The sequence below is a fragment of the Dasypus novemcinctus genome, chromosome 3, assembly GCF_030445035.2.
Source record: "Dasypus novemcinctus isolate mDasNov1 chromosome 3, mDasNov1.1.hap2, whole genome shotgun sequence".
Taxonomy (NCBI): Eukaryota; Metazoa; Chordata; class Mammalia; order Cingulata; family Dasypodidae; genus Dasypus; species Dasypus novemcinctus.
The window spans coordinates 93,687,016-93,702,051 of record NC_080675.1 but is presented as its reverse complement, the minus strand read 5'-3'; the positions used below and the strand labels follow the sequence as shown (position 1 = coordinate 93,702,051).

Here is a 15,036-nt window from a genome sequence, read left to right as displayed (position 1 = left end):
TCTGGCCAAGAAAGAGTCCCACCCATGTGTGCAGAAAAGGTGAGTTTGCCCCAGCATTTACAGAGGGTGGATCTTCCAGCCCTTTCTTCAAGGTCAGTTTGGCTGCCCCAGGTTACAGAGAGGGTGGAACACATTCTCCAAAGATTAGTGAGAGTTAGGTTGCCAGTCCACTGTTCTGTGGGCACTGAGCCTATGAGTCAGAGATTAGGGAGAATGTCGCCACCAACCTACTATACTAAGGGGGTTGAGACTGTCCTCCAGAGATTAGGAAAAGTATGGCTGTCACCCCAATGTTCTTGGAGGATGAGGTTTAGAGCTCCACCACCATTCAGATGCTTGATGAGGGTGGAACTGAGGAACCAAGAAGATGACCACTGGGTAAACTCATAAAAGGGGTGGGCCCCCCATGAGGTCCCAAGGAGAAGACATCATTCTAGAGATGACCTCAGATTTTGAAATCTAATGGAGTATGCTCTGCAGCTTTTCAGAACTGTTTTGGTCGCCTATTTTCCTTCTACTTCCTCCCTGTGTTAATGCAAATGTTTGGGTTTGTCTGCTTTTTGGGCATTCTTCATCTGAGGCAGAGATATCATACATTTGAATGGATAGTAATAGCACCAATCTCATGTCAAGGAAGATCCTTGAGAAGAGGTCAACTACAGTTTATCCCTCTAAAGAGTGAGCATGTGTCTATAAAAGAGAGACTTTGAGTGATGCAAAATGACCCATAAAACTCTGGGGAAATTGAGACTACAGTCCCCAATCCATGGGAGGCAGGGCCATCTGTAGAAACCACAGTCATTGGTCTGACTCCCTAAGTAGAGGCAGAACTGACCAGGACCAAGACTGACCAAAGTCTGGGTGATTTTATCCAGGTAGCTCCAAATATAAACAACTCTCATCTTCCTTAGGCCAAACACTGCTCTGGGAGAGCTCAGAACTGATTCAGCCTCCTGGGCATGGAGGGAGAAGTCAGAGTAAGTGGTCACTGGTATTGCTACTTCAGAAAAAAGGAAGAAGTCCTGGCATTTGTTTCTAACTGTTTGAGCTGCACAAAGATGCTGGGTTATTAGCGAGGAACTGGAACATGCTGTTTCCCAGAGAGACCACATCCCAAGGAGAAAAAGTGATGCTTCCAACTAAGAAATGCCTTAAAGTCTAAAGAACACAGCCAGGAGTAGTTCCCTAAGGGCACATGGTGTTCATCCTGCTCACAAAGAAGATATGGTGCTGCTCCTTAATGAACTTCTATAAAGGAAGTTAAAATTGTTGAAGGATCATACTCCACAAAGAAGGCATCGTTTGGTACCATTTAAGTAACATCTGAATTCAGCTTATGTCTCATATTTTAAAAAAACAAAAGAAAAAACAGAGGTGTCCATTTGGCAGCAGCTTCCAGTTAAAAAGTGGAAATTCAGCAATAAGTTTCAGTGGTCCCAAATCTGCCAAATTGGGGCACTAGATAAAGAAATAGCATTCCCAGCCCTGATGTGTTGGCATTCGACTTCTTTTCCAAGGTAAGAGAAAGCACTTCGAGAGATGGGTAGAAGAATAGAGGAAAGGGGTGGGCATTCCTGAACCTCACATACCATGGGGAGAATTCTCTACGTTCAGAGAGAGAGAGAAAAGAGCCCCAAAGCTGTGCTGGCTGTGTCAGAGCAGACAAATACAGATTTAAAAAATCTCACTAAGATTTTGAAAATTCAATTAAGATCCCTTGCTTTTAGATCTCATTATCTTTAAAACTTCTCACTAAAATAATAGTTTATCCATGTTTCCAACAAAGTTAATGACTGATTTCCCTGATCTCTCTTTTGTTGACAAGTTTTTCCTAATGTATAAGTTCCTCTGTTTACTGATTTACTTGTCTAGTATTTCCTTAAGAGGGGAATGCATACCACACAATTTTAGATGGTACATGAATAGACTCTCCTTTCATCTTAATTGCTCTAGGTTTTCATTTATATCAGAATAATATAACTAGGTCATTAAACCCATGTGATTTACAGTTTAATTTTAATTGTATTTTAAGTGAAAATATAAGTGAATAATTATGTATTTAATTATTAAGCAAATTATAGGACAAAACCCCCAAAGATTAGATGTGACTGAAGTTTGGAAACACTGTGCCAGGGCATTCCATCATCTTTTGAAGTGAAAAGGTAAAGGGTGCCCAGAGGGGCAGGAACCAGAATAGTATTGAATGGTGCCCTCTTTTTTAGCCAACTAATATTGGATTAAAGTGGCATCACTGCAAACCCAGGGCTTTTATTTTCCCAGGAACATATTTCCTCTTGTGATTTCCTTGAGAACTCCTCTTAAGTTCTTACTTTCAAGGCTTCCAGGTAGCACAAAACTAACAGAGCAGGTCGACATGAACCCACACCCCGGATCCCAGCACACCTTTTAACCCTCTGGATAAAGCAAGGCTGGGCCACCACTTAACATCACAAAACAGAGCCATGGAATGGGACACAAAGCTGCATGGCATAAAGTGCCACCATATAAACGTGTGCTACTGGCTGTGACAACTACGGAGCTTAAAAAAGGGCTTTGGTGGTCGGGGCCTCTTCATGGAATTGGACCATGACGGATTTGGAATAATATGTAGCATGATATATTATCATTCTGGCTCTTAAGAACTCCACATTTCTGTTAGGGCTGTGGCTCGACTGGGCCTGGAGATCAATGTGGCGGTTTTTCCTGCCTCGCCCAGCCTCCCTCTCAGGCCTCTGAAACAGCAGCGTAGCCTCTTCCCTTCCATGCCCCCTCCTTTCAGTCAACATTCATTCTCCTCCTTCAGAAAACAATTCTGTCAGATTATAACTTGGGTAAAAGTTGGACACAGGAGTCATACCCTACCCCTCCCTGAAGGATGCTCCAAAGACTGAGGAGGAAAGAGGTTAGGCCAGAGGAGACAGGAAATTCCTTCAGTGGAGATCATGTGACATGGCAATTGGTGCCAGCATTGCTGTAAGGAGAAATGCAACATGGTTTTTAGAATGGGTGTGTCAGCTGTGTATGATCCACTGATCTTCGGAAAAGGAACATATCTGGAGGTAGAACCAAGTAAGTAATTTACTTTTTCTTCCTATACCCACTGTGTTTGGCAATTACCCTTGTTAAACGTGTTCCCAAGTCACTGACTTGGTAAATTCTTCTCAAATTGCTGAAAATTCCTTCCAGCAAGTAATTTTGCAAAGGATGGTTTCAGGAACAGGGGCTGAGTCTCTCATGAAGTCCAGGGTGGGGTATGTGCTGTGGTAGGCTTCTTGATCCATTACCCTTCCTGGAGAATCTTCATTTTCTTGCCGCTGCCTATCTAGCTTCAGAGAACCAGCTTACTCAACATCCGACCATTCACCATTTATAGATCTAGGTTGCATCCAGACCTGTGCTACAGTACATCTAGTTTGCAGATGTGATGTGTAATGAGGAGCAAATCAGACCAAAAATTGAGAGACTGTGTTTCCAAATCTTCTCTTTGACTAAAAAGCTCTGTGAGTGAACATTGCTGAGCTCTAGTTGAGTTCTAATTAGACTGGGTGATTTCCAAGGTGCATTCTAGCTTTAATACAATATTAAATATGATCCTGATTATCCTCCAGACAAGTTGTTAGGGACAGTCCAGTAGGAAAAGCAAAGTCCTACAGTATGCATGTTCTATGACCCAGTAAGAAATCTGTGATTGAATGAAAAAGCACTGGAAAAGGAGCCAAAACTCTCTCAATTTGTCCATTAGTAAGCCCTGGTGTAAGACAGAGGTTTGGATAAGTGACAGCTGAGGCTCCTTCCAGTTTTATCACCTATTTCTCTGGTTCAACAAGCAAACCTGGCCTACAGAGACCAGCCACTCACTAGTTGTGTGAACTCAGCTAAGTCCCTTAACCACCATTAGCTATAGTTACTTTATCTGCAAGATGGATCTAATAATATCTGCCTCACTGAGTTTGTTACAATAATGTTTGTTGAGAGACTGTAGACACTAGCTGCTTGCAAATATATTTTATACCAATAGTAATTACCTATGATTATTATTATCCTTTGAATAGACTCCATGCCTTTCATATCAGTGTCCCTTGCTTCCACCGTCATGTCTTTCCACCTCTGCCAAAGGCATAATTCTGTTGTGATCGATTGATTGATCTACTATGGCCATTTGGCAATTCTCAGCACAACCAAAATGATTCTGTTCTCCCTGTGAAAACATGACCGTGAAGCAAGGCTTGTGGTAAGAGCTGTCAGGTGGGGGAGATAATAGCAGAAAACCGAGGGACTTTCCTAAATACCAAAATTCAGAAAACATCAAACAAGCTGTCAGCATGTAATGCTTAGATCTCAGAAACCCTTGCAAAGTTCAATGTCTCCAGCTATCTTATTCTGCTCCACCCACCCCTTCCAAAAGATGAATTAGATGGATGGGGGACAAAGAAGTGACAAAGATTTTTGTAATGATTCCTGGGGTAGTGTTTTGTCACCACCACAACTCATTTTTGGAACTGGGACTCAGCTCATCGTGGAACCAAGTAAGTGAAGTATTTTACTACAGCTCAGCCATGTATAGTCCCTCAGGGCTGCTATAGCATAGCCCTGAGTAAATGGAGCTTCTCAGGAAGTCAGGAATTTCTAAATTAAAAATCCATCTTTTTTTCTACAAAAAGTCAGAGTGAAAGTTTAGGGCAAACACGTTAGGTTTCTGTTAGGAAAATATTCTATGTATGCTTGGTAAGTTTGTTCTGAGGCTTGGTATTGATGAGTCTCCTGTGAGTATTAAATAGGTGATGCCAGGCTTCTGGTCCTGGTCGGGAATGGAGGCGCTAGAAAAGAAGGGTCTCCCCACTGTTTATGAGGGAAAAGAGTCAAGGGTCACAGCTTGGGAAAAGGGAGGTTAGAAAGACGGAAAATACTATGAAAGAGTTAAAGGTGTCTCCCCTCCCCCAGATGATAAGAAGTTAATCTTCTTTTCTCTTTTTGCTGAAACCTTGAGCTCAGCCAACATGGCTGGCTCAGACTAAATGAGTTCAAAGTTCCCTTCCTAGCCTGGGTCTGCCAAGGGCAGCTATGCAGTCACCTCCCCCATTTGCCCTGAATCTGGGAACGGACGCAACACAGGTGTTCTGAAGCCACATCCGGGGCAGGGCTTTGGAAATCCAGGAGCCATATCTAGTTAATTGTGGTAGTTGCCAATAGTCAATCACTGGAGACCAGTCCAGAGAACAAGTCTTTCAGATGTTTTCAAAGAATATCAAGTCCAATAAAACAGGCATAACCCCCTTAAAAGGTTATATTTCCATTGAAAATGAAGAAATGAAGTAAGGAAAGATGCATGAGCAAAGTCAGGCTCTCCGCCAGTCCTGAGGGGCTGGTACTGTCAACTGTCTCTGCCTCCCAGAGGATAATATAAGCTTATTGGGATTCTTCATTGTCTTTCACTTTCAAGAGAAATATGGAATTTGGTGGGTTTTCTTAGAGGGAGGGAGACTAGAACAATGAAAAGGAGGGAAACAATTATGCTGTAGTTGATCGCTGTCTGGTTGATGTTTGGCAAATTGCATTTGAGCAAAAAGTTGGGTTTCACTTTTCCTGTAACTCATTTCCACTTGAAATTCAGAATTGTCTGCAGTGTTAGAAGCAAATCTTTGAGGCTGTTCCTTTGGGAGTCTTAAGGAAGAGGGAAAGTGATGGAACTGATGCTTAGCCCCTCTTCCTGGGCACTGATCCATGCTTTCTAATGATAGTCCTTTTGCTACTCTGGTTTTCTCTTTCTGCAGTGATGGTGTGCAATGTAGTGATGTGAAGTTCAGGTAGAGAAAGTGAGGATTTCAAATCAAGCCTTCAATTCTGAAAGTTTTGAGAGTAAATAATGGCCCTACACAACCATCATTCTCTTTTATCTAGCTCTCTTCCTAGACTTGATTTTCAGTTATGGGACAAAGTCATCCATGTGGTCTTTAAGTTCTATTTCACATGACTACCATATCTTCCTGAAGCTTGTGCCAGGATCCAGATTCAGGAGAAATTATAAAACAAAAATAAGCAATCCACTGCAGGCACTGGCTTCTCTGACCTGCATACAGGACACATGGCTCCAATGGGCTTCCCCTGTGGCAACCAACTTCCCATACAACCTGCAAGTCATTAGGAAGCCCTTCACTGGGCTCCGAGAGTTAGAAAACAGATCAGTTATTATTCTGAGACTCGGTCTGAGTAAATGGGGAAATTTAGCTTCCTAACCAAAGAGCAGTATTTGTGAGCCTGTAGAAGGGAGCCGGAGTACGAGAACCAAGGTGTGGTTCCAAACCCTTCTCTCTAGGCCTAATACCCATCGTAAGAAATGTCAATTTTCAGTGCCCCATTCCTACTCCTGTTTGTGTTCTTCTTGGAGAGTTCTCTCAGTAAACTAGGAGCTACATTTTCTGCCCTGAAGACAGCTCTCAGTCTCCTGTCACCCTCTTCTCTTGCTCTCTCAGCCCTGTCCCTGCACCTCTCTGCTGGGGATTTCATGCTCACATTGCTATGCCTCTCCAGCAGGTAAACAAGGGTTTAGCTTCAAAAGGAACTGAGACTTCCCTGGTCCCATCAAAGGCAGCTTTGTAGTTCTCTGAGCTGTGGGTCTCTAGGCTGAGACACGGGGTTGGGGGGCAGGGCACAGATGTTCTAGCCCAGGCCTCAGGGCCAGCCCCAGGCTGGTTACCTGTGAGGCACTGTCACAATGTGCTCCTGGGACACCCGGCAGATGTTCTTTGGAGCTGGCACCAAGCTCTTCGTGGAGCCCCGTGAGTTGATTTGATTTGTTTCCTATGTTTCTCAGGATAATTTGAGTCCCAGTACAGGGGCTGCCACCGGGTTCGTGGCAGGTAGAGTCAGTAACTTGGAAATGCAGTGGTGCAGATGTAAAGTGGACCAGAGTGAAATGCTGGGTTGAGTCGCTTAAGTAGCTCTGTATCTACTTTTATATTAAAAAAAACAAAACAAAACTCCATACTAAAACTATTCCTCCCACTTGTTTCTGAAATCTTCAATGCAACCAGAAAGCACAAAGAAACCTAGATAGACTGTGCTAAGAGTTGGAACATTCAGATCCAGGGCTCTGTGGCAGGGACACTGGCTTAAATTCTCCAGGAAGTTGCTTCTTCCTTATATATCCCTTTGGTTAAGCTGACTAGCATGTATATTTCATAGCAACCTAAAAACAAATGTCCTGCAGCTTAGGAGATTTCTGAGAGAGGGGTTAGCCTGGTTAGAATAACCAGGTAGAGCTAACTTACAACTCAGGGTTCAGGTTAAATCTCATACTTGCAGAGAGCCTGGAAATTCTGTGTGGCATATATTATTATTATAGATTCTTGGGGGACCCCAAGACCCTCTGTGAGAATATGAGTCATGGATGATTTCTGAGTTTATAAATAAAAGCTCTTCAGGAAGAGTATATACTTTTTCTACTGTTTACTAGCACATAATCTTAGCATTGGAATGGTACTGATAAAAAGAGGTCTGAAAATAAAATAGCAATTGTCAAAACAAATAGCAATTTGAAACACATGTTAAAATGTAATTACACTTATTGACCATGAAGAAAGACTGGAAATTCTTAAATGATAAATAATTAAATCTTTAATTTAAATTTTGGACAATAATATAAATTTTTATAGAACTTAAATTTTTTATTGGTTTTAAGTCAAACATAAATAGACTGAAAAACATATGGCCAATGTATTGAGTGCATTCCATTTTAAAAAAAGGTTCAATTCAGTCACACAGCCTTTTCTTTTGTTACCATGACGCCAAAAAACATGAATTAAATAGAACACTTTTCAAGCAATTTGAGAAAGGTCTCCCCAGCCCAAAGTTATCATTGACAGTTGCCTGAAGAAATTAGATTTTAAAATCCCAGGCAGGTTCTAATTATCCAAATAAATCAGACTAGAATTGGGTCATCCTCTTAAATAACCAAAGAGATAAAGTTCGTTTGTTCTTTTTTAATGCACTAGTTTCCTTTCTCTCTAACTCATAACTCCTTGAAAATCAACTGGAATATATCTCAAAGCGAAGTAAGTATAGTGAGCAAGAAATGTTGCCATTCTGAAGGAATGTGAGTAACATATGTGGTTTCCAGCCGTTAATGCTAAGGCTGTCAGTTTCTGTTATCAGTGGCTTCAGCTATGCCAGGAAACTCAACAAAGATGGTTTTCTCATGTGGTTGAAGGTAGGTTCCAGGAAAGCCCTTTGAAAAAGTTAAGGTCCCCATCTCTCCTAGAGCTAAAACCAAATACCAGATTTTTAGGAATGAGTTTCCTGCCCTGAGTGAATAAAACAGAATCAAGTCTTTTTCCTGAATTTTCCAGCATGGAAAAGGTGACAGAATTATGGCAGTGGTGTTGAGGGTGCGTCTCTGAACTGTTGGTTCCCTGGGAAATAACTGCTCAGCCATGGTCCATGTATAAAGTGCTGCATCAACAGAAACTTCCCAACTAGCAAGCACTCCCCCTCAACCAGATAAAAACAATTGATTTGGTTGTAGCTCTACTACCATAAGCATCACAGCTGAAGCCCAAATTCAGACCTGGAAAAAGCATTAGAAAAATCATTTCTTTTCTATTTATACGTTCATTACCAAGACTTTTTGTTTAGCAGTCCCTGATGTCTTGATCAAGGACTATAGTAAATCAAAGTACATTGGAATTCAGCATATTTTTCATTTGATATCAAGAAGCCAAGTTCACCTAAGTTTTAAATATTAATATCCCATATTCAAGGAAGCAATTTATATTGAAAATCATCAATAAAGCTTATAATTGGAAATGTATCTAGATCACCATTCACAGGTTAGTTGTCTTTCTGGATTTCAAGCATTTAGCAAGGTTTTTTTTTAGTAGTGATTTGGAAATATCCTAAGAATCAGAGTGTCCATGGACAAAAAATTTATCACAGTTCAGAAATTTCAAAAAGGTGCAGTGCAAAAGAATCATTACTATCTCCCTCCAAGACTTCAAGACTTTTTGTATTAAGGGAAGAAAAAGATGCACCTACAGATGTAGATGTATGTATGTACAGAGTAGCAGACACATGATAATCCTAGGTGAGGCATGAAAGGAGAGAAGGCCAGAAGAAAATCCAATTATTGGAACCAATCATTCCACAACTCCACTTAGAATAAAACAAGAAGGAATGGAGTTAAGCCACAACAACCTAGGGGTCATATGGACTTCCTGAAAATGTTATTTTCTGGTAAATTCTCAAAGGAAACTTCAGGACAGTCGGTTTCTTACAAAAGAATAAGTATTCACCTAAAGATAGGGAGATGCACTACTGAAATTCTGCAGATCCCTTCCAATTCAAGAAAATGGTGATGGCTCCCAGAAGTGACCCCAACTGCCATTCTTGGGACATTTGAACCTATTATGCAGTCTTTATCAGACCCTTAGATCTTTAACTGACACAATACAAAACATGAGCGCCTGCCTTGATCTCTCTTCAAGAGCTTATGAATTTAAAAAAACTAGCTGACTTGGAGTTGTCCTGGGTGGTGCTGCAGGGACAGTTACCAGACATTGTATGTCCTCCCATGGCCCACTGGGTGGACTGTGGGAGAGTGTGGGCTATGATGTGAACCATTAACCATGAGGTGCAGCGGTGCTCAGAGATGTATTCACCAAATGCAATGAATGTCTGATGATGATGGAGGAGGTTGTTGTTATGGGGGAAGGCGTGGGGTGAGGGGGGTAGGGGGTATATGGGGACCTCATATTTTTTTAATGTAACATTAAAAAATAAGACAAAAAAATAAAATATTTTAAAAAAATAAAAATAAAATAAACCAGCTGATGCAGACAATATTCAACTTGGCCTCAATTGTCCAGAGGATTGATTAATAAAATGTAGATAACTGAACCCCAAATGATCCAGAAACTTCTTTGTAGTTGTTACTTTCCATCTCTGCTCTAGCCCTAGCCCTTAGCAGCTCCTAACTAGAAGTCAAACTATGTTTCATTTCTGCTGCCCTTGGCCATCCTTTCATGGAGGTGCTAGAAAGTCCAGGTTATTAACAGGTGCAGGGCAATCTGGATTGTAAAAGAGAACCATGTTTGGCCACAGGGGCATTGAGGTAACCACCACTGTTTAACTTCCACGGAGTTGTGGGTAATCATCTCAAAATAAGTTGGTTTTATTTGCAGAAAGTCAGCCTCCTTCCAAACCATCTGTTTTCCTCATGAAAAATGAGACGAAAGTTGCTTGTCTGGTGAAGGACTTCTATCCTAAGAATGTAATTATAAATCTCCAATCGTCCAAAAAGATAACAGAATTTGACCCTGCTATCGTCGTCTCTGCCAGTGGGAAGTACAGTGCTGTCAAGCTTGGTCAGTATGAAGATCCAAATTCAGTGACATGTTCAGTTCAACACAATAATGAAATTGTGCGCTCCTCTGACTTTGAATTGAAGACAAATTCCTCAGGTAGGTCATATCTGGTTTCAAGGACCTAGAGGTTGTGGAGGAGAAAGGTTGGGGGAAAGGGAAATTTGAGACGTAAACTCTGGGCAGATCTCTTTCAATATGACAATATGCTGGAAATAAGACTTAAGCCCAACTGCAGCCTATCATTGACTGGAAAGGAAATTCTTTGCATCTCTGAGAGGGGTTCTGAGCTAAAACCTATATGAGGTTATTTCATCCCCATTTGTCCTCTTCATTAACCACTGTCTCCTTCATATGAACAACTGCCCTACTAATGGTTCTCTGGGACTGAAAGTCCCTGGAAAAACTATGAAGTCTAATCTGGTACTGAATTCCAAAATAAAGATGGAGTTAAGAATCTTAATTCTTCCTACATGTAACATGTAACCCTGACCACTGCTGTTTGTTCCAGGGACTCCAGAACCAACGAAACCTGAAGGCACACAGCAAAGTTCAGAAAGCTGTTATGAACCCAAAGGTTTGTTCAAATCAAAGAGTCAGCTTCAGACTGAGGGTTAAGGGAAACTCTAATTATCAGATGGAGCCCGAAAGCATCAGATTTCAAAGGAAAACCTTGCCTGGCCCCAGTTGGTTGCCTTCAGTCTCTGCCTCTCCCACCAGAGCTGGCCTTGCTGCAAGCACTGGGTTTCCAAAGAGGTTTGCCTGGGTGTGAGCAGCAGCAGCCTTAGGTCTCTGAGGGCTGTGCGGCTCCAAGCTGGGCTGCGTAGGCCAGGAAGAGCGATGGTGACTTGGTACAGGCTGGTGTCAGTGGTGGGGGGCCCGTTTCTGGAAGTGAATTTAGTCTCTCCCTGAAACTACTCTTTCTCAACCACACAGTTCAAGCCAGGAAGGTGAACATGATGTCTCTCACGCTGCTGGGCCTAAGAATGCTGTTTGCCAAGAGTGTTGCCATCAATTTTCTCTTGACTGCCAAGTTACTTTTCTTTTAAGGTAAAAATTAGTCCCTTCCTATTCCCATCTCCACCCAAACTATGAAATCATGGGGGGAAGAGGTTTAGGAATGGTTTAGAAACCAAAGCATTCAAAATGGAAAAATACATGCAGATATATTTAGAATTATTAAGGTGGCTATCTTAAGTGCTCAGCACAAGAACATTCCATTTCCAGCTATCCTTTTATTTCAAGTCAGACCCCAAACCTGTCATATAATATTATATATATAATATAATGTACTGCTTTTCTAACATCCCAGCCAATATCCCCACCTCCACCCCAGGGAGAATTTTGGAGGTAAAAAGGAGAATTCGGTTTTATCTGCTATTTTGTTTTTCTGGCCCATGGGCCAGAGCTGTTTGTAAAGCCATAAGTAGAGCTTCACCTAATGAAGGAGAGAAGAAGCTACTTCTGCCTAGACAAAGGGAACGCCAGGTTCCGATCCTTAATCATAGGACTCTGATGTGTGCACAAGCCTGTCTTCAGCAGTGTATAGCTCACTAATTAACTACTCAAGATGCATACAAAGTCTGTGAGATATTAATTATCACATCTTACTTGCATAGCCTTTTCAGGTACTCTTGTACATGAATCAGGGCCTGATTTTGCCTCTGACACTTCTCTCCCTTGCTCTTTCTCCTATACCTCCAAGTAGTCCTCAGTCCCAGCTCCCGTTCTAGGAGCAATCCTAGACTTAGAATGTTAGACTTATCTGGCTCAGCCTGAAAACAAACCCAGTCACTTCCAAATGGGTGCCCAGCCCCACCTGCTGTTTTAAAAACAGTCCCAAGGACATAGGCAGTGTGGCTGTATAAAAAGAGCACTGAACTGGGAGTCAGAAGATCTGAGCTACAGACCTGATTTTGTCACTAACTCACTATGTTACCAGGTTGCTTCACCCCTATAGACCTTGGTTTTTACATCTACAAAACAGGGGAGTTAAGAATGACTAAATGAGTACAAGTGGGTTTCATTACTTGTGCCAACATTGATAGAGTGATTCTGACTAGCTAGACTAACTGCATGCATAGAGGGGGAAGTGTCATGATAGATTAGTGCTTTCTGCAATGGTACAGCCACAGCAAACATTGGCCATCCCAAGACTATGACCCCTATGATTCATTCTAGAACTGTTAATCTATGATTTTATAACAGGCAGCTCTGACAACTTTTCTTTGCTTGCAGGATGACTGCCGTGAGGAGGCTATACTCCCTGAATGTCTACAAAGATACTATCTCCAACTTCGCATAACTCAAGTTGACCTGTCACAGCCTAGCTTAACCGGCTACTGCCCAAACCAGTCTTCCTTTGAAAACAACAAACCCAGCTCATCCTTCAGCCTAGTAGTTGGGAAAAAGTCCTGGGGAGAAAGGGTTTATGGTCCTTAACTGCATTAATGCTGCTTTATAAAGGAATATAGGCCACATTTTTTACTCCTACAACCAATACACTTTGAAAAATGGTGTTTGTTCCTTTTGACTTTTCTTTGCCTCCAGAGGTAGATCCATTCTCCAGGAGTAAATGGGTCCTGGAAGAAAGAAAGCATGTTCACCTAAACATGAAAGATTCTGCTCTACCCAGCACTAAATTTGCCCCCAAACCAACAGTCCCATCCCCCCTCCTCTTGGCTTGTCCCACCCTCTGTGCTCACTTCAGTAACCATTTTTGCAGGGGTGGGAGGAGAGCAGACACAAACTTTCATCATTTTCTGGTTTTCCTAGTACATTACAAATGAAATTACATTTGATTTCCCTAATATTCTCTGTGCAGAATATTTAGAACTTCTAAAACATCTTCTAAATACTCTTCAGGTCACCAGCAGAGATCAGAGTAAAATACAGAGGAAGGACACTTCTTTCTGCTCATTGATTTATCAAAAATGAATTGACTGCCTCTAAATTCCAGGCACTGAGCTGAAGGAACAAAGATGAATAAGACACAGACCCTGCCTTCTAGTGGCTTTGGAGGGAGGGAAGGACAGAAATGAGGCCACAAGATTTCCCCTGTAAAAACAATATCTTCTTTTATCTACCAGTCTGTGCCCAGGGAGTTGGAGATCATTGGATGCTGACTCCTTTGCCTGGGCCTCTGGTGTTGATGATTGCCTGATGTTCATCTCAGACGTGTCTCTGTTGCATTTATTAAAACGTATTATGTGCACCTCGCCTCTGGGTTTACTCATTGTGGCCTCTGTGAACTCACTGGTAGTCAAATGAAAGCCAAACAGTTTCAAGGTCACACCGCAGCTTCCTGAGCCCCAAGTCTGCAGGCTCCTGCCTCTGACACCAGCCCTGGGTTTCCTGCTGCTGTGGCTACAATAGCAGCAGCAGCAGCAGCAGCGGAGCCCTCGGTGCAGCTGGCGAGCTCCGGTCCTCCCACCTCAGCAGGGTCACGGCTCTTTCCAGGTGCACACACTCAGATAGCAGAGCCTTCGCAGCCCCTTACTGTGGTTTCCATGGCACCTAGCTGAGGTGTCAAGCAGGGGGTGTATGAGGTTACAAGTGAAAGAATAATCATCACCGACAGCTCCCCCTGCCCTCACCAACTGCAACTCCCACACCATGTGTTCACGTCCCAAACAAAAGCTAAGAGGCAGTAGTCTTATGAGCCAATGGGTTTAAGGATTTCTGCATGGATAAGCTATGTCCATCCAGAGAAAAACAATAAATGATTCTATACAACTTCAACTTGAATGTGTAAAGAACACCTAATTCCACAATAGTGCCATCTATTACGTTGGGTAACATTAAAATTTTCCCTGAAGTTACTAGGTATGAAAAGATATCATTTACCCTCTTTTTTTTAAGATTTATTTTATTTATTTCTCTCCTCTTCCCCCTCATTGTCTGCTTTCTGTATCCATTTACTGAGTGTTCTTCTGCGTCCACCTGCATTATCAGGTGGCACTGGGAATCTGCATCTCTTTTTTGTTGCATCATCTTGCTGCATCAGCTCTCCATGTGTGCGGTGCCACTCCTGAGCAGGCTGCACTTTTTCAAGTGGGGCGACTCTCCTTGAAGGGTGCACAACTTCCTTGTGGGGCACCCCTACGCAGGGATGCCCCTGCGTGGCACGGCACTCCTTGCGTGCAGAAGCACTGTGCATGGACCAGCTTACCACATGGGTCACAAGGCGCTGGGGATCGAAGCCTGGACCCTCCCTATGGTAGATGGATGCTCTATCAGTTGAGCCATGTCTGCTTCCCACTTACCCTCATTTTTAAGATGGAAAAAATATATTCACAGAAAAACTGTGCACCTTGTCCAAAATCATTCAGTGAGCCAATGATATTGCTAGGAGCAAAACTGAGGTATCAAAAGTGTCAACCCAAAGTTCATACTTTAAGAGCATACTACATCCCCAAAATGAAGACAAGGTCTCAAAGTGAATATCAGCCAGATTTTCCTTCAGGGCTGTCCTATATTTAATCTATAATTGAGCCACCCTCTGGTCCCCTTTGGTCATCGGTAGGAAAAAGAAAATCACAGGACCATGAATTCCTTCTTCCAAAAGGAACCTCTGCAAAAAACTTAAGGCAGGAGTGAGAGGAGATTGTGGCTGCCTTCAGGTCTGGAGGCCATTGGACTATAGATTATAGTTTTCAGGAGCTTTCACACGTAACATCTC

General features: G+C 42.4%; 1 gene segment (V, D, J or C); it reads left to right on the top strand.

Annotated features, from left to right (window-relative positions):
* Window positions 1–6,575: 6,575 nt before the first annotated feature.
* Window positions 6,576–13,569, top strand: LOC131277967 (T cell receptor delta constant-like). The segment is given in 5 exon segments: window positions 6,576–6,776; window positions 10,176–10,454; window positions 10,867–10,932; window positions 11,292–11,405; window positions 12,594–13,569. Coding segments are annotated over 4 exon segments (522 nt in total).
* Window positions 13,570–15,036: the final 1,467 nt, after the last annotated feature.